This window comes from Suillus paluster (genome assembly GCF_016628075.1).
Source record: "Suillus paluster strain FC165 chromosome Unknown EDB91scaffold_4, whole genome shotgun sequence".
Classification (NCBI taxonomy): Eukaryota; Fungi; Basidiomycota; class Agaricomycetes; order Boletales; family Suillaceae; genus Suillus; species Suillus paluster.
In genome coordinates this window covers 562,886-579,511 of record NW_024537564.1, presented here as the reverse complement: position 1 = coordinate 579,511, position 16,626 = coordinate 562,886, and the positions used below count along the sequence as shown (strand labels likewise).

The 16,626-nt window shown below is 48.5% G+C and overlaps 5 protein-coding genes across 5 annotated transcripts; 3 read left to right on the top strand and 2 right to left on the bottom strand.

Moving 5' to 3' along the window:
* Positions 1-959: 959 nt before the first annotated feature.
* On the top strand, positions 960-1,564 carry EDB91DRAFT_517857 (uncharacterized protein). The gene is made up of 2 exons (XM_041327554.1): positions 960-1,440; positions 1,495-1,564. Exon 1 carries the CDS (start codon positions 1,120-1,122, stop codon positions 1,411-1,413), a length of 294 nt encoding a protein of 97 aa, XP_041182544.1. The 5' UTR covers positions 960-1,119; the 3' UTR covers positions 1,414-1,440; positions 1,495-1,564.
* Positions 1,565-5,749: 4,185 nt separating this feature from the next.
* On the bottom strand, positions 5,750-6,997 carry EDB91DRAFT_1243224 (uncharacterized protein; the record flags this gene model as incomplete). The annotated part of the gene is made up of 5 exons (XM_041322269.1): positions 5,750-5,869; positions 5,919-6,208; positions 6,262-6,756; positions 6,807-6,878; positions 6,934-6,997. 5 exons carry the CDS (start codon positions 6,995-6,997, stop codon positions 5,750-5,752), a joined length of 1,041 nt encoding a protein of 346 aa, XP_041182543.1.
* Positions 6,998-11,196: 4,199 nt separating this feature from the next.
* EDB91DRAFT_1045051 (uncharacterized protein) lies at positions 11,197-12,428 on the top strand (the record flags this gene model as incomplete). The annotated part of the gene is made up of 6 exons (XM_041313162.1): positions 11,197-11,227; positions 11,285-11,358; positions 11,418-11,447; positions 11,516-11,638; positions 11,690-11,908; positions 11,958-12,428. The coding sequence occupies 6 exons, from the start codon at positions 11,197-11,199 to the stop codon at positions 12,426-12,428; spliced, it is 948 nt and encodes a 315-aa protein (XP_041182542.1).
* A 139-nt stretch (positions 12,429-12,567) lies between these two features.
* On the bottom strand, positions 12,568-14,714 carry EDB91DRAFT_1102700 (eukaryotic translation initiation factor 3 subunit D). Its single transcript, XM_041317291.1, has 6 exons — positions 14,174-14,714; positions 14,003-14,118; positions 13,818-13,950; positions 13,049-13,761; positions 12,773-12,965; positions 12,568-12,716 (listed from the first exon to the last, which is right to left on the bottom strand). The coding sequence occupies exons 1-6, from the start codon at positions 14,663-14,665 to the stop codon at positions 12,618-12,620; spliced, it is 1,746 nt and encodes a 581-aa protein (XP_041182541.1). The 5' UTR covers positions 14,666-14,714; the 3' UTR covers positions 12,568-12,617.
* A 39-nt stretch (positions 14,715-14,753) lies between these two features.
* On the top strand, positions 14,754-15,576 carry EDB91DRAFT_1243221 (uncharacterized protein; the record flags this gene model as incomplete). Its single annotated transcript, XM_041322268.1, has 5 exons — positions 14,754-14,758; positions 14,822-14,901; positions 14,960-15,032; positions 15,082-15,338; positions 15,392-15,576. The coding sequence occupies 5 exons, from the start codon at positions 14,754-14,756 to the stop codon at positions 15,574-15,576; spliced, it is 600 nt and encodes a 199-aa protein (XP_041182540.1).
* Positions 15,577-16,626: the final 1,050 nt, after the last annotated feature.

The following is a 16,626-nucleotide window of genomic DNA, read 5'->3' as shown; positions in this document are numbered from 1 at the left end:
CAAACCGCGCCAGCGCCAGTCACATCGAAGTTTCACAAGTCAAACCCCGTCCTTCGCATCCCTGAAGACTCCGTTCAATACCGAGTCAAATGTTTCTACTTCCAGATCAATATACCGATGAACCGTGACTATAATCCTCTACTTCTGGTAGGCTTCTTATTATTGTATTAGCATAATATTATAGTCTCGCTCAACCACGGTAATGAAAGTTCCTCTCTTCCCCATACGCTACCGTACCTGTGCTTACTTTTATTCAAACTCGTCCTGAGTACTAAATTATGATTCACTGCCACCCCTCTGGCTCTCTTGCTGCTTCCCGTGCCTCTTTGCCTTGATCTAGAATGGCCGCCTGCGCAGCTCTATTATTATTCCTTCCCACTCTGTTATCATCTCAACAGAGCTTCCCCTCTATATTTGGAACTTGCTGGTCCTGTTTGATTTCGTTGTACTTGCAGTGCATTGGATTGTCCTGTCTCCTCCTGAATGTTTTCCGCCGCAATTCCTGTATCTTTTGCTGTGAAGAGCCACAAGGAAGATAAGCTCTTCCTTCGTCTCCGTACTTTTCGTCAACGCGACATGTTGAATCAACGATCGAAAAATTCACAGCAAATCCCGCTTCCGCTTCCGGATCCCTTTTCGTCATCTCTCTGCTTAGCTGTGAAGCTAGCAAGCCTTGATCCAGTCAAAATCGTAAATTAAATACCAGCGGGTCTAAACTCGTATATTTACGCCTCTGACATACTGGATGGTGCAAGTACTTCCTGGGTTTGGACTTGGTGGCAGATTGAACTTCTCCTTCAAGTCTCAACGACTACACGAATTTTGAAAGGATTTTGCCGAATCATTCACGTCCGCGGACCGTCCATAGCTGCAGATGCAAACCCGGTATCTACTAAAGTTCCGAGCTGCCCCTGTTGCGATCGTCCGCATTGGCCATATGTACAATGGAATCACTGAGAAAGAGATCAAGCTCGAATTGGAATTGGTTTGAATTGAATGAAGCTGTTCCGTCACGCGTCATAGCCCGCTCGCACGTTTGCTTGATTCAGCACCATCCCAACGCCCTCGAGTTTTCCTGTGCGAGCGCTACACCGGAAGGACAATCGGACATCGTGCCACATGCGTAATGCTGTGTTCACTGTTTTGGCTTACATGTGGTTCGACGGAGTTACAACACTGTCACGGCATCATCCCCGTCCTTATCCATGTGATCATCTCTGCATTGGCTATGTCTGCGATGCAGGGTTGTTGATCTGGTGTGGTGGCACTTGTCGGTTTCTTTACATGAACCCAACCCTCCTCGGGTGCGCTCCTGTGGCCCCCAGTAGCCCCCGTTCAGTAACTCACGTAATGGCACAATGGAACTTGGCATTCATCTTACTTGTCTTGCTACAAATTAGTAGAGCTAGCTGACCAGAAGCTCCGTTGCCAACGGAAAAGGTTCGTACGCCTGGTCGATCCTGCGGAGTAATCGTTGAATCATATTGATATCAGAGTCACCGACATCCGTACAGGTGGATCACTGGAGACCTATACGGTGTTCATTCAAGAACCAGGGTGCGAATCCTCCACCATGCTTCGCTCGCTGGATCATTGATGCCGCACAGGTTGAAGAAGGTTTCCTCGACTTTGAAACATGGGACTTAGAGTGGGATAACGGAATGCATTATAATCACATCGCCCTCCCCAGAAGTAAGTGCCTCGATGATTTTCATCTTTCTATTACATCAAACGCACGGGGACGGAGATGAAGAAGTTGGAATGCGGTTTATCATTTGGCCGCAGTGCCTGCAATTGCCTCTGGAGTCTAGTGGTATCAAGTGCTGTTCTGCCCAATGCGCAGGCTGGTCTGGATGACGTGTTTTCGCCTAGGTTTCTGGCTTAGCACTTTTCTTATTACGTCGCGCGTCACATTGTCTGTCAAAAAGGCTATGTGTGGAGTAGCCAATGGTCACACATACAGGACACGTACTTGTGAGTGGGGACGGCAAGTGTGTCCCTTGTCTTGTACGCAACGCCCAGTACTAGTGAAGGTAATGCGATGCCTTCTAGTTGCGTTATGCTATAGGTGCTCACTAGCACAGGTCACGTTATGATTTCATTCACATTCTACGATTAAATGAATGGCTAGCAGAAACCCTCGACCCACCTTCTTTGAGTATCCCTCGTGATATTTCCTAGGCCGCCCACTTCTATCTACGTCTATCCGATGTTATCTGACTACCATTTATCCACTCCACGTTCCATGAACCAAAGGTTAATATTGGCTAACTGAGTTGGTTCGGTATGTTCCGCAGGAGGCTGCTAATACCGATAGTCTATGTGCCTTTCCTCTGCTATTCGCTGTGGCTCGAAGGGGGCGCTCGTCATTGCACTTATTAGGGAAGATAGGGTGTCATGTGAGTCCAGCCCAATGGTAGATCGCTCGCAGTTGATCTTAATACATTTGCGAGGGTAGCGGGATGCACTTGCACTCCGCAGCCCAACCTCCTATCGATAGCCCTCAAAGAAGGAGGTGTCACAAACGTCGTGAGGTCGCCGCGGCTCGCAATCAGCAAATATTACTGGTGACTAGGACCTACCACCCCTTTCTATTCATAACCTGTCAGTGTCATAAACCAATATCTTGACGTAGCGGGTGCACTCCGGCGTTCAAAGTCTTATCAAACGCACTTTGCGAGGGTCCTGTCCAAGCGCTTCCTAAAATTCGTTTATGCGGCTCCGCTCATGTACTTTTTATCGTATTCGAAGCTCATCGGTGGCTGCGGCAGCCCGTGACGCACGCTTCCCATGGCCCAATAGGCTAGTACTCACGCCGGTAAACTCCGTGCATTCACATCTTTCACTTGCGAACCATAGTGTTTTGGGCAGGTTCACCTCTTTCTTTCCCGGCTCTCTTTCCTTTCAACGAAGTCTTACGGTCACTTTCAAATTCCCCGGAGGCACACCGCGGGCATTCCGTACGTATTAGCAACAGGGCGCAGGGATCGGCAGCACCTATACACAGTGGTACATCTTGGGTGACCCGTTTGTATCTCGGCACAGTGCGGACGCAAAGACATACCTCTCGCGAACTTCTTGATAGATGAAGACTTTGAGCTTGAATTAACGTCCGATACAGTATCTTTGCGCGGATGATTGAACTGAACGGTTCCTTGCGCCACCACTCGGACCGTTTACTCCGGGCCCTGGACAGCATCTAAACGCCACGAAGACTTCTTCAAAGACATTTATCCCCAGCTGTGCCCTTGCCTGATTCGCAGGCAGACAACCGCTACGTACAAGAGATCACCGCCGGGGACGGTCGTGTGGCGGCGGCAGGACAGTTACGTTGGTTGAAAGGCCCGGACGGTACTCACCGCCGCCATGCCGTGATCAAGCCACATTGGACATTTCCACTCGAAACAGAAGTTCAGACGATATGGCATGCGTGTAACCTCTTCTGTATTAAACCGTATACGAGCAATTTAGCGTGCATACTCAAAATCGTCCTCACTGGTAGTTCTTCCTTTACAAGTGGTCAAACCTTTTTCGCGGGACTTCACGTTTGCACCCTTTCCTTGGCATGTTCTGCTCGAAGTATGGAAGCTCGGAGGTTCACCTGGCGGAAGTACAGACGCGGAAAGCCGATTCTAGCGAATCAGTCGACGGGTTCATTTCACTCTCACCGTTGCCATTCGTACGCTGTCACCGCGCCACATATTTTCCATCGAGCGGGAGAAGGACACAGTGAGACACGGAAGAGACCTGACATGTCATTGTCACATCGCGGAATGCATGTGACTGTCTAACCGCGACCTTTCGCAACATCGGGACATCACAACCAGGGTGCTCTTGAAGTAAAAATACCATTATATGGCACTGCAATGATTGTGGCATCGCATTCAGGAGGTTGGAGAATAGTGACGGTATGTAGGTCAAAGTTGTGTAAGAGTGGGTCAAGAGTGGTCAAGATGGGTCAAGAAAGACACAAGTTTGTTGTCTGTGTTTCGTGCGATCAATACGCGTGGATGCGGCAACGTTGATTAATGATTAGCCGTGGATGCGGGAACAGGTTCGACATACTTCCATTCCTTGGAGTATGTAGGAGCTTCTCCTATCCAAATTGACAAGCTCCGGCTTCCATTGTAATGGATGGCCTTGGCTTAAAGACACAAAGGAAGAACGACAGAATAACTACTTTCCTTCTATGGTCTGCCTGACAGGGAAGACTGGATCAAAGAGGGTAAGTTAAAGTACAACACCTCAGCTCAGCCAACGCAGTTCCATGGAGGCCGAGAAGGACCGACCCCCCTTGCAGACTGCCCAGCAGAGATGCCTCCCTCTAAGTACCACAATTTAATTAACACTGCTAGGAAAGACGGAGGAAGTCCCCAAGAACGGCAAGTCTAAAATGTTTTTCGCCACTAAGGATGTCGGTGCCTGCAAACGTCACTGCTATCATGACACGTTGTCGAGATGAGGCAAGGTTCGTCGGACGGCCAACAAGGACCGTCCTGGTCTCTCCTGGTAGCATCCTGATTCTCCGTGGTCAGTAACTAGCCATGTTTACATCAAGTTAGGACATCACTGTCATAATCGCTGCAGGGGTCGCGAATCGGGGATGGGTAAATGTATGAGCGATTACGAGTCGCTTGTATTGCGCATGCAATTCTGTTTCGAGAGGAGCGCTTGCGCCACATAAGTAATTATCAAACGGGGACGTCAACAATACCGGCCATCGAGGAAACCAAGGGAAACTTTGGACTAGAAAAGAATTGACCTAGGTACGCCGGCGGCACTAGATAGTCAGTACCCCGGAAAGCTAATTGCACTTGGAATTTCCATTAAATTTGACGGACAGATGACAGAAGTTTATGTGCGGGAAACTCAGATGGGGTGGCAGCGCTTATCGATACAGGAGGAAGGAGATTCCCACTGAGGCCTGAGGCCTGAGGAGTTAAGCGCTTGGTACATATGTACACGCGAATCATGTGCTCGTGAACATATGCCTTCAAGGTAACCGAGACAGCATCCGAGTCGGAAATGCACACCAGGGATACTCAGCACGCTGCAAAAGTCGACAACAGTGTACGAAAACAAGCAAACGTACGGATTGGGCCTCAGGATCACCACGGGGGAAAGTCGAATGGTCACACAGTAGACACCTGTTGGAGGACCAGCTATTCGAGTTTAATTCATTTTAATTTTTTGGACAACCTGTGTTGCGAGCCTACTCTCGGTCTACGCCCTCCATGGTAGTATGTGCATTTATCCTGTACACCACTGCCACCGAACGTTGCCAGAGACGGCTGTACAGTAGTGAGGGAAAACCAGATATGTGATGTAGGAGCTGGTACGGATGGACCATAGGAATGCCCGGTCTAGTCGCCAAAGCAAGAGATTTTGAACACTTCCTATTTGAGAAGTACAGGTAGCAGCCTTGGGGGTGGTCATCTGCAAGTATCGATGTAAAGACAAACCTGCATCAGGTAACGAATGACACTTCATCTGTCGTCAAACACCTACGGACCCCGTGCATTACGGAAGGGGGACAGTGCGAGTCTCATCAACGCGACAGGAGTGCCGAAAGGAATTGACATGATCAACCACGTTTAGAATGCAGTTGCAGATAGCCTGGTGTTTGATTGCCCCAAAGCGTATGGCAACTCCGCTCTACCGCATTGCCCGACGCCTTGTCTTTCGTTATCGTCCCCCCGAACTGTCAAGGCCACAGCTAAGATTGCGCAGGTGCATGTGACGGTAGGATCTACTTCTTCCGGCCCTTCCGGCCAGGACCAGAAGCGGGAGGACCCATCTTTCTACTGCAGTCTTCACAGAACCAACTCTCCGGGAGTGGTTGCTTGAGGTTGACACAAGGAAGGTGAAACTACAGATGTGTCAGATCATCGTTTCTAAAACATAAAGTATATGCTTACCCATTGATACGGGCAATCCGGATTGTCACACGCGATCATTTCTCCGTAACTCAGCTTCTGGCAGAAGCAGTATAATTCCTTGTCTTCGCCATCTTCGCCATCTTCACCTTCACCTTCTTCTGCTTCCGCTTCCTCTACACCTTGAGTTTCCTCTCCGTAATCATAATCGAAGTCATCAGCCTCAGAGGAAGCTCCCCGTCTTCTCCGACGGCCCCGAGTAGAAGGGACATATGCAGATGGTGCGGGTGATGGGAGCTTGATGGAGCCTTGCGCTGTCGTCAATCTCCGTTCTTGAATCTGACGTTTAGCACCAAAATTGATGACGTAAAACTTATGAACTCACTTTTGAATGCATTATCCTCCCCAATCACCGAAGCACGACCCCCGACAGAAGACATGCTTCCTAAGCCACTTGCCAGAGGAGTGGCGGTACCACCAGCGAATGCATTTCGTAGGCTTTCATTGATTTGAGCGACTGGATTGCGTCCTCCGAGTACATAGCCAGCAGTACCACTACCAAGTCCTGATACAGAGACTGGAGTCGAAGCAGTAGCACCAGCAAAAACAGCTGCTGGATCTGTTTCTCCTTGTAAAACAAGGACACGCCCTAGGTCATGTTCTAACCGGGCCCGCTTCCTGGATAGTAGCTCGACAATACGAGAGGCTAGGGCAATTTTCTCATCTGAGAGCACTGAGAGTTTCTCTTGAGCATCTTTCAGTTTCTCAGTTGGCGGTGCTAGTGGCGTCCTGTCCTTCTCTTTCGAGGGGTCCGTGCCTTCTGATCGTAGGGAATGTCGCATATATTTGTGAGCCTCTTTGGCGAGATCATTCTGTATTTCTGAAAAAAGAATATGAATATTTTGCCAGAGTTTGTGATATTAGACATACCTTGAGAATCGGTCTCTTTCGAGCGAAGCTCTTGCAGAAGAAATTGTACTTCGCTAGGTAGATTGTCCAGGGCTAAGTATTGAGCCACTTTAGCTTGGCGAATCCATAAAGCGTGAAATTGGCTCACTCATAATAAATTCCGACGCTATCGTGACTGCTTCCTCCAAATTTTGGACGCTCGCGGTGCTCATCGTCTTAACGTTATATTGTCAGTTGTTGAAGGTTTGAACTCAGGGTGCTCACTGCTGGTGGCTAGTGACAAACCATCATGGTGGTGTTTAAACTCCGCGAACATCGCCTTATGTAATTCAAATGAACGTATCGATCCAGAGCTTGTCAAGCCTCAGGCCTAGGCCTCAGTACTCAGTCAAGGAACCGTCGACAATATTCAAATAGGCCAACGTTAACATTCACAGCTGTTCTCAGGGAGTTCGCAACTTCCTCTATAAGCGAGGCGTTATGGAATAGAGTCGTCATAGCGCTAAATATTCACCGGACTTCTGGAAGCTTGTGAGTAGTATATGACATAGTAGGCCAGTCTCTTCTTCAATCTATAAGATGCTAGATTTTCTGTAAACTAGGATAGCAGGCACTTCCTTATACGCATGCCAGAATCCTGGGCGATAGGATCAAACGTTCAAGTGACTTGCGGCTGGGTACTTCGCCTGCTCACTGAAGCTTTCACGTGACGTTCTGATCCAGATCTTCTCCGTTGTCTGTGTCGAGGGCGTTTTCCTCTATCATTATGACGAAGACAAGCTCTTGGCAGTGAGTACTTCTGTACTCAATCGCAAATGTCGATTGCTCACAAGAATACAGCATCCATGAACTACATGAGCTTGTGGTTGAAAATGTGTTAATTTATGGTAAAAAGAAGTTATTGTGCCATTGACTTTCCGCTGCCACGAAATCTCAAAGCATTTTGGTCCCTCGTCGGTCCAAATGCTTTCACAGGACGAGGTAATCAGAATGCCCAAGACACGCTTTTGAACGACCTGCGTGACGAAAGATGCGAAACGTCGAGGGGTGATGTCACGAACTCCCTTTCGATGTTTCAGCGCTCTCAAGGCGTCAGACGCTCGCTGACCTAATCTGTCATATAGAGGCTCTAACAGGCACCCTACAATGCCCCGGCTTCGGCGACAGCGCGGAAAGTGTGGTCTGCGCAGATCTAGGAAATACAGCTAGAGTCGGGTTCCTCCGACGTCACCATGGCGGGTACAATGAAGCGTTAAAGTAATCATCCAGTAAAAACAAATGCAACCCCGTCCAGACCCGTCCCCGGATAGTTTGTGAAGCATAGAGAGTTACCGATAAGTAGTCTAATCATATCAGGAGATCGGATGGTCGTAATGACGCGCCTTGGGGCACATTTCTACTTGAAAAATAATTTATGCTCCCGATTGTTCTAGCCATCCGTAGTGAAGTTAGAATGGTGGCGGGATGCTGTACACACTGGCGAAAGTGATCTGTTTGTGTAATTAATGCAGTGTTCGATGTGAAGAAAGTTATTGTGTCCCTCGATATCATTACATTTGATCCGCCCTCTGAGCAGGTCCTCATGCTCCCAAATTGCCGCAAATCATCCACCACTGGTTTACATCAGTCGACTGCGTTACCACCGTGGTCAATTCCTTGCCAAATGCGTCCGTGCCATCCTTCAAACTTAAATTCGGTATGTGGTCGCTAAATTAGAGTCCGTGGGGATGTCTGAGCTGGGGCTCGCCCCTAATCACTTTTGTCTTCTGATGATTGTCACGCTGAGCGTGAGCTGTATGACAGCCCTGTAGGAAATTCTGTACTGCTCCACCCCTCTGCTGGGACCTGCAGGCTTGTCTCACAGACGGAATATTGATGGTCACGAGTCGAGGTAGTGTCGAGGTGGGCATCGCCACCATGGCAAGCGGCCTTGTATGGCAGAAATGTTTGATTATGGAATTTGCTAGCAGAACGGATGACAAAATTGCTTAGAGCTCTTGAATTCGTGGTTTGCATAATACATACATTTCAGAAAAAATAATTCTTTAAGTAAGATGCCTCCTGAGGTCAAAACTTGAGCCCATCTGTCTCATATTTCTATATCTGCACATCTATGCGCATACTACGAGAACTTGGCTCAAGACCAGGATCGAATGTCCTGCTTCCAGGTGGCATTTACAAACTATTCAAATGTCTACATAATCTTGCCGATAGCTAACCCTACCGATGACAAGCATGACAGTACTAACTTAGAGCAACGCTCCTTGACACTTTCACAGGGCTGTGTGGTCCTGGCCCCTGAGGCATAACCCAATGCGGGGGACGCTTAGTGCCCCGGGGGAAGGTGGCTGGTTGTGCGGTGATCCTGAACAGCGCACGCCGCTTGTCGCGATTGGTAACATGCAGAAGCTTCTGGATAGTGAGGAGCCCGGCAGGAGGGGGAATGAGGGGAGCACCCATATTAGCCACCGGCGGAAAACGACGAAGAAAAATTGCAGCTAGCTATGTAGTGTATCAGAAACCTAGAACCGATTCCATGTCGAGTGTGTCCCCGCAAAAACCTGTCCGACTGTGGCGCCCCTCAGCGTCAACGTTCATTCACCTCAATCCCGACAAGAAAAGGGCTTCGCGAGCATGTAAACCTTCGGATCCGGCATGCAAAACGCCGTGTCCATGAGAAATATTTTAGGGGTCGGCGTTGCCGACTTAACACCTTGCTCCGCGAATGTAGACTTCGTGACCAGTCCGTCTATGAGGCACACATTGACGTTGTTTCAAAGAAGATGTCCCTCATACGCAAATTGTATTTTACGATGGTGATGTTGTAGCTTGCATACTTTTCGGGTAGTTGGTTTGATTGTGATAATGACGTTGTATTAATAGCCTACTGGTTTAATCAGATGCCATCTCCGTATTCGAGACTTTGTCCTTACGGAGCAAGGTGATTCTTGGGGCCTGCGTGCTTGCAAGACAAATGAGCGCCCTTTTCAGGTAGCTGGTGATGACGGCAAACCTTTGCGCTATCTAGTCTGTCTCATCACTCGCCACGACAAGCTCGCGCGCATGACCGCCATGCCACGCCTTAAGCGTCTCCTGAGGACAACAAGCCAATAGCTGTAATCGCCATTAAGCTTAAGAGACCCAGAAACTTGTAACTATTAATGCATGGCTGTTAGAGATGACTTCGGCCGACGGTGTACAAATTCTGGATGGGGAACTTGCAGGGTTGCAAAGAAGCCCCAAAAGAACGTTCTGAACACCTTCGTAACATTTCACAAAGCCCTGCGACAATTATGGGTATTGAGGAGTGTTGATGCCAAGTTCAGGCTGTGAAAGGACACCTCAGACGACGGTCCGTCCATTATTGGCACCCTTGTGAAGTTCCGCGGAGTTCTTAGAATCTAGATCCTTGTATCTGTATTATCAACTGTCCTGCTGAGCACCTGAATCGATTGGCGCTGCAAAATGTGTATCCGTGCGCCATTACAATGGCCTAAGTCACACGCATACAAGAAATCGATATAAATGAGACGCATGAACATCGACAGTGCCTAGAAATTCGAATTAAACGCTCTTATCGATCCGGTTTGAAATTCTTACCCCTATTGGAAGTAATAGTCGGTGTACCAGGACTCTGTACAGCGAGAATGACCTTGTGCCATTACGAGAGGTGGTGTTATTCGTCCACAAGTCCGTCAATATGTTGTGTGGCAGATATAATCCAGGGTGTTTGCGCAAAGTGTTAGTTCAAGGTCTGTATGATAAGTCAGCAGGCACGAATGGCTTGTTGTCACCTGAGCTTCTAATCTGGTGCCGGAGGTTGGGCTATTCGGTAGAAATGGACACCGTTGAAGGGTATTCCTAGGAACGGAGCGGTAGAGCTTGCAAGCGCATCAACTCCTTTCAACAGTCTGCCGAAGCACCCATGGCGTGGTGGACGATCTGTGAATTGATAAAGAACACGATGCTTCCAGTTGAAACGGTGAATATTTGATGGCACAAGAGAGGCGGTCGAGTCCTGTCGGTGCACTGTCGAAGCCCTTAGTACGCCTTCTCGAACCGGCTTTTCGTGTCCTTGATATGTTCTCCTAGTAGTAGTGGCCTACTTCAATGATATGTGCGATTCGCGTGACAAGACGCCACGAAGTTCGACCATTACACACTGTTGAATTTGCTTATCTTCATGCCAGACAGGATACTGTGAACATTCAAGAATTAATGAGTAGTCAGACCACGCTGGCACTTAGCTCATGAGTTCGAGTTGAGTCGAGAGTGTCTGTCACTGGTGAGAGTCAAGCAGCAGCACAGCCACAGCGTTAATGCACACAGTGTGCAAGGCGTTGCAACTTGCAACCCACCTCATTCAGCGCCAGTAGTACTGCCATTTTGTTCTTGAATCCAAAGCGCTATCATGTCGTTCGAGCATGCTCCCGTTACCAAAGGTTCGATGAGGTTGCTTCACTCCATAAACGAGGTCACTTACCCTTGGTATGCTCCAGGTCTCATGATAGGTAGCGCATTGACATCAATCATCGGTGGCATTTTCGATGTCAAGCACTACTTACATCTTCAGGTTTGAGTCTTGAACCGCAAAAATGAAAGATTTCAGCTCAATTAGCTATATTCTCGCAGCTCGTGCCTCACGTGTCACGCAACCATCAGGTATCAGAGTACAGTCCATCCATGCTCCACAAAACTGAACCTGAACTAGACCTACTTCTTCTTTATAGTACTGGCGCCTCTTGCTCCATCATACTGCGTTCTCCAATTCAAGTGATCTCCTCATTGCTGAGATTCTGCTATATGGTGTTGGTGTACATATAGAACGTCAGTTTGGAAGTGTTAAATTCGCGGTGTGTAATCACGTATCCGTTCTTATTCTAATACACTAACCTATAGCCAAGTCATTTACCGTGGTCTCCGTCTTGCTCGCAACAATACTGGAGTTTCTTGGTCTCATGCTATTCCACAATATGGGGATCAATCAGATCCCTTCCGGTCCATCGGCGCTACTCTTCAGCATTATTTATCAGTGGTATAGGCTGATTCCTCCAGCGTACCATTTTCGAATATTTGGAATTGCTACGAACAATAAAGCGTTCATGTACATCCTTGCCTCTCAGGTCATACCTTCCATTAGTCCACTATCTACCACTGATCTCAATCCTATAGCTCGCTTTTGGGCACCTTCCTGGCTCATTTGCCCCAGCGGTCGCTGGACTACTCTCTGGCTTCATATATCGCTCAGAACTTGTTAATATTAAAAGCTGGCGGCTGTCACATTCTATAATCCGCTTTAGTACGCGTTTCTTACTTCCATTGGTGGGCTCTACTCGTGCACCACGACGGTCTACCCGTGCCCGTCCCGAAACAACTCGTCAAACGTCGAGCCCCGAAGTTGGGAATGAAGAAATCATTACCACTGCCCCTCCCTCGACAGGCACAGAAGAAACTGGAGGCTCCGTTATGCGGGAATGGGTTAATGAACTCACCGGGAGGAACGAGCAAGGCACCACAGGGGTCCGTGTTCCAAGTGATGCTGAGATTACTCATTTGACAACGATGTTCCCCAACGTGCAACGGGCCGTTATCGTAGGGGCGTTACAGAGGAGGTTAGCTTTCCTATTATTCCACGAGATATAGTGTTGGGCCCTGACATGTGACTTGTAGTCCAAATATTGAGAGTGCAGTTGAATTGCTCCTGACTTCCTCATGATGACGGTTCGGACATGTATGTAGAAGCTTTCCCGTTCGGAACAGCATCCCACGGAATTATTGGAATACACGTCTTTTTGCATACTAAGATAGGTAGTTCGGTATGAAAGTACATCTTCAAGCCGCGGACTCGGGTTCATCCCCTTCAAACCCCTCACCATCCTCGTCCTCGGTAGTGAAAGCAGTCATAGGCACAGCGTAGAGACGGATCACCGACTGAAACATATGTATGAGCATGGGAGCGGATATACTTTAGAGTGTAGTGACGTTACCTTATTGGGGTCCTTAATCAGGACGTACTTGCCCTCAGGCATTTTCATGCATAAATCGGTGATCGTTCTGACGATACCCCAGCCATTGGCAAGAGAGACGTTGAGCTGAGCAGCAAAGTCGGTTGGACGCATGGAAGCTGTGCTTAGAATGACGTGTCGAGTGTTGTCTTTAGGGTTTCCACGCGAGATATAACTGTGAACGCACGTCAAAAAAAAAATCGAAGTCACACAAAGATAATAAAGTGCTCGGAAATTTGAACAGGAAATAGAGCTTACCCTATTTTCATCAATTCAGCTCCTGCCAGCACACTCTGCACAGTCCACTTCGCGAGCTTGCAACTGTTATTTTTCATTTCCGTAGCCACTACAGCGCCACGCTGGGAATCCAACTTAGACCGCCAGTCAGGGGCACCACCTGCTCCTTGGGCACGAGGGTCAAATTCATTCAATGCACGAATGGTGACTAATCCATGACCCTCTTGTGGATTTCCTGTTCCGGGAACATAAGCATCCACTTCAGTGCGGATACAGATCTTCACATCTTCATCCTCCGTGATACCAAGGTCGAAAACGCGATAGCGGTATCCACAAGATGCCAAAGGCTCAGTCTCTTCTGGGCCATAGAACGGGTTAGGGTGGGCGAAGTCCGCCGCGATGTTTTCCTGAACAGATTGGAATCCAAAGTTTTGATTGATGTAAGTTGCCTCCAAAGAAAGTGACGTGGCCGAATTAATGGATGGCGGCTCTGGAACCGCCGTCTTCTCGACCGGGTTATTTGGATTTGGCGGTGCAGGGTCCTGCGGAGGGTCCGACGCGTTCTCATTCACCGTAACGGTGTCAAATGGACCACCGTCACGTTTATCGAAGTATAGATTATTACCCTCGCGGAGGATTACGATGTCCCAAGGGTTGACTGATCGAGGTGCGCACATAAGGACCGACAGGATAGCATCCGTCGTGTAGACGTTGGCAACATTTTTGGAGACCAACTGCGTGCGACATTATGTATCGTAGGTGCAAACTCTGCAGAGACAACAGAACATACCTGCTGGATGACGGGGTCATCAGAAGTTGTAGTATTGTACTTGATACGGTCCACGAGTTGTAACGGGCGTTCAGTCTTCGTTGTAATCCGATCATATGATTTATCATACGCAAACACGCGACCGTAAGTGTCACTAATGAATATCTTTAATATTTTATGGTGTCTGAAAACCCATGGTGACTCACACGTCTTCCGGTTCGTCAACTTCAAGCTTGAGCTTGGCAAGTCGATGGAACTCGATCTCCTCCAACATGGTCCATTGTGGACTGATTGCAACAGATGATTCGCGAGTGCGGTTTGTCTGATCCATCAAAAAATATAAGCTCAGTCAAAAGTGAATAGGACACGCAGTAAACCTTTTCCCAATCTCTCCATCCTTTCCGACCCCCTCGTTGTGCACCCCCTCGGTTATTGAAACCACCCCGGCCACCTCGTTGTGCGACACCCCGATTATTAAAGGACCCACCACGACCAGTAGCCCTTCCACGGATGAATCCACCGCCCCTGCGCGGAGGAGCAGTTTTGTTATCCACCAGAGAGAAGCTGGACTCGTCTTCTACGTGGAAGTACGCGAAAGCGCTCGCAGTTCCACTGCCGAATGCCTGAGCACCATCTCTTCTTGAGCGACCTGGACCGCGTGCATCCCTCGTTGAGGGAAGTCCTACTGTGGCCTGGCGAGTATCGCCCGTAGTATCATTCCAATCAGCGAAACGGCCAAGTTTATCAGATTTTGAGTATGGCGCATATGGGATATCCTTGAACTTAAACTGTTCAGGGATGTTGGAAGACGACGGGCCCCATCCTCCATCAGGATTGTCGTGAATTGGCGGTAAAGTGAAGGAAGCCATTGTGGTCTGCGTTGATGGCAGACAAGATGAGCTACCGAAATTTTGAGTTCAGGAGGGCGTGGGAATCTTGTCTTCATCCTCTACAGCCATGAAGTGGGTATGAATCTACGACGTTCCTCCCAAAGTCTATTCCATCTGATTCCTGAATTCTGACAGCGTCGTACGCGAAATAAACAAGATCAACGAACGTGAGCTCGAGCTCGGGATTTCAGGATCATGGCATGATGAGTACAAGGGTGAGTCACGGTTTACTGGTTTGCTCTGACACGCACGCCGAATTACTTGCAATATCAGATTCTGCCTATGTATTTATTGGCGGTCTGCACTTTGACCTGACTGAAGGCGACGTGATCACGATATTTTCTCAGTGCGTCAATTACTCTGGCTATTCGAATGTCGCTGAACCGCTTGGAAAGGTATGGAGAAGTTATGGATGTTAATCTCCCTCGGGACAAAACGACTGGGAAGACCAAGGGATTTGCCTTCCTTATGTATGAAGATCAAAGGTCCACGGTATTGGCTGTCGATAACCTTAATGGTGCCAACGTGCTGGGTAAGACGCTGCGTGTGGACCATGTAAAGAACTATAAACAGCCAAAGGTGAAAGGCGAAGATGGAGAATGGGAGGAACCCGATGAACAGAGTTTGAATGCCAGGCCAGAGATGATTATGGGTGAGTGGCTCTCCTCTGAACTGTGGGCGGACTTCAACGTGTCACCGTCACAGATGGACGTCCAGCATCAGATTCAGACGCGTCTTCGGTCATTTCCATCGATCCCGAGGACCCTATGCGGGACTACATCTTAGCACAGAGGAAAGAGGAAAAAGCCCTAAAGAAATCCAAAAAATCTAAAAAATCCAAAAAATCCAAGACATCTAAGAAGCAGCGTGGTGACGACGACAGGAGATAACAGGCATGAGTATCCAGAGGTGTTTTTATTTCTTTTGTTGATGTCATGTCTTGACATCACTAGACTCTCTAATGTATGGCATGCGAGACTTCGGATGCTTATAACATGGAAGGTGTGTGTCAAACCTTAGGGACGGTCGCGGCAAGAACCGAATCGATGCATCCTTCGGTAAAGCAGCACCCCATCTCTGCTAAGTTCTGTGTACAACCCCGCGGCGTATTACATTCTACAGGCTGTTACTCTTTAAAATTTGGTCCGCAAGCGGCTGACACCTGTCTGGCTGTCAGGTGAGGACCCCCGCAACAAAGCGAGGACAACCGGAAGCACAACGACTGACCGCATGCTCCGGTAGTCTTATGCTGCATGATTGCTGGAAGGACTCGGAGTCAGTTTTACGGTTGCAGAAGATATCTTCGCAACTTGTACCTGGGGAGTTTTAGACGCACCCCATTCACGACCTGAGAGTCGCCGCTTGGTGAGAGAATTGAGGAGAAATCTGATTAGGAAAATACGCACAATGAAAAGAAGATATGTTTGGAACTGTTGAACAAGCTTGGGACATGTTATGAAGGAGATGTTATTAGACTCTGCTATTCTTGTTGAATGTATGATTCTGTCATTTGAGCCCGCTCGGCAAGTGCTGCCCGTTTGCGTCAAGACATCCGCGAGATGTGAGAAGAGGTGAGGTGCTCGCTAAGTTCACCGACTGGGAGCGTCAATTTAGGATTGAGACGCTTGCAATTGAGACTGTTCCTGGTGAGACCCTGGAAGCAAAAATAAGTATAGACTTACCGTGTCCGAGGGCTCCTTAGGCCTCCGTGGATGACCTTGAAGACGGGATTATAGCTGGCGCATTTAGGCTGAGGTGGACGAACGTGTCTGGCTTAGGGTCTCATCATCAAACATACAGCCTTGATGTAAAACAGGAGTGCCAAGATAGATGCGCATATGGATCACTCAGTCAATGCCATGGCTAACACAAAAGTCGTGGCATGCTTTGCTGAATGAAGAGGCTCGCTGGTACCAATGGAAGAAGCTCCATTGGCAAGA

Bases quoted from the DNA above. Each gene is read 5' to 3' on its own strand.
- EDB91DRAFT_517857 (XM_041327554.1), top strand. From the start codon at position 1,120: ATGCGTAATGCTGTGTTCACTGTTTTGGCTTACATGTGGTTCGACGGA.
- EDB91DRAFT_1102700 (XM_041317291.1), bottom strand. From the start codon at position 14,665: ATGGCTTCCTTCACTTTACCGCCAATTCACGACAATCCTGATGGAGGA. The intron at 13,951-14,002 runs GTGAGTCACCAT...GATATTCATTAG, and splicing joins GTTGACGAACCGGAAGACGT to TGACACTTACGGTCGCGTGT. The intron at 12,966-13,048 runs GTAAGCTCTATT...GTGCGTTCACAG, and splicing joins GCTGAATTGATGAAAATAGG to TTATATCTCGCGTGGAAACC.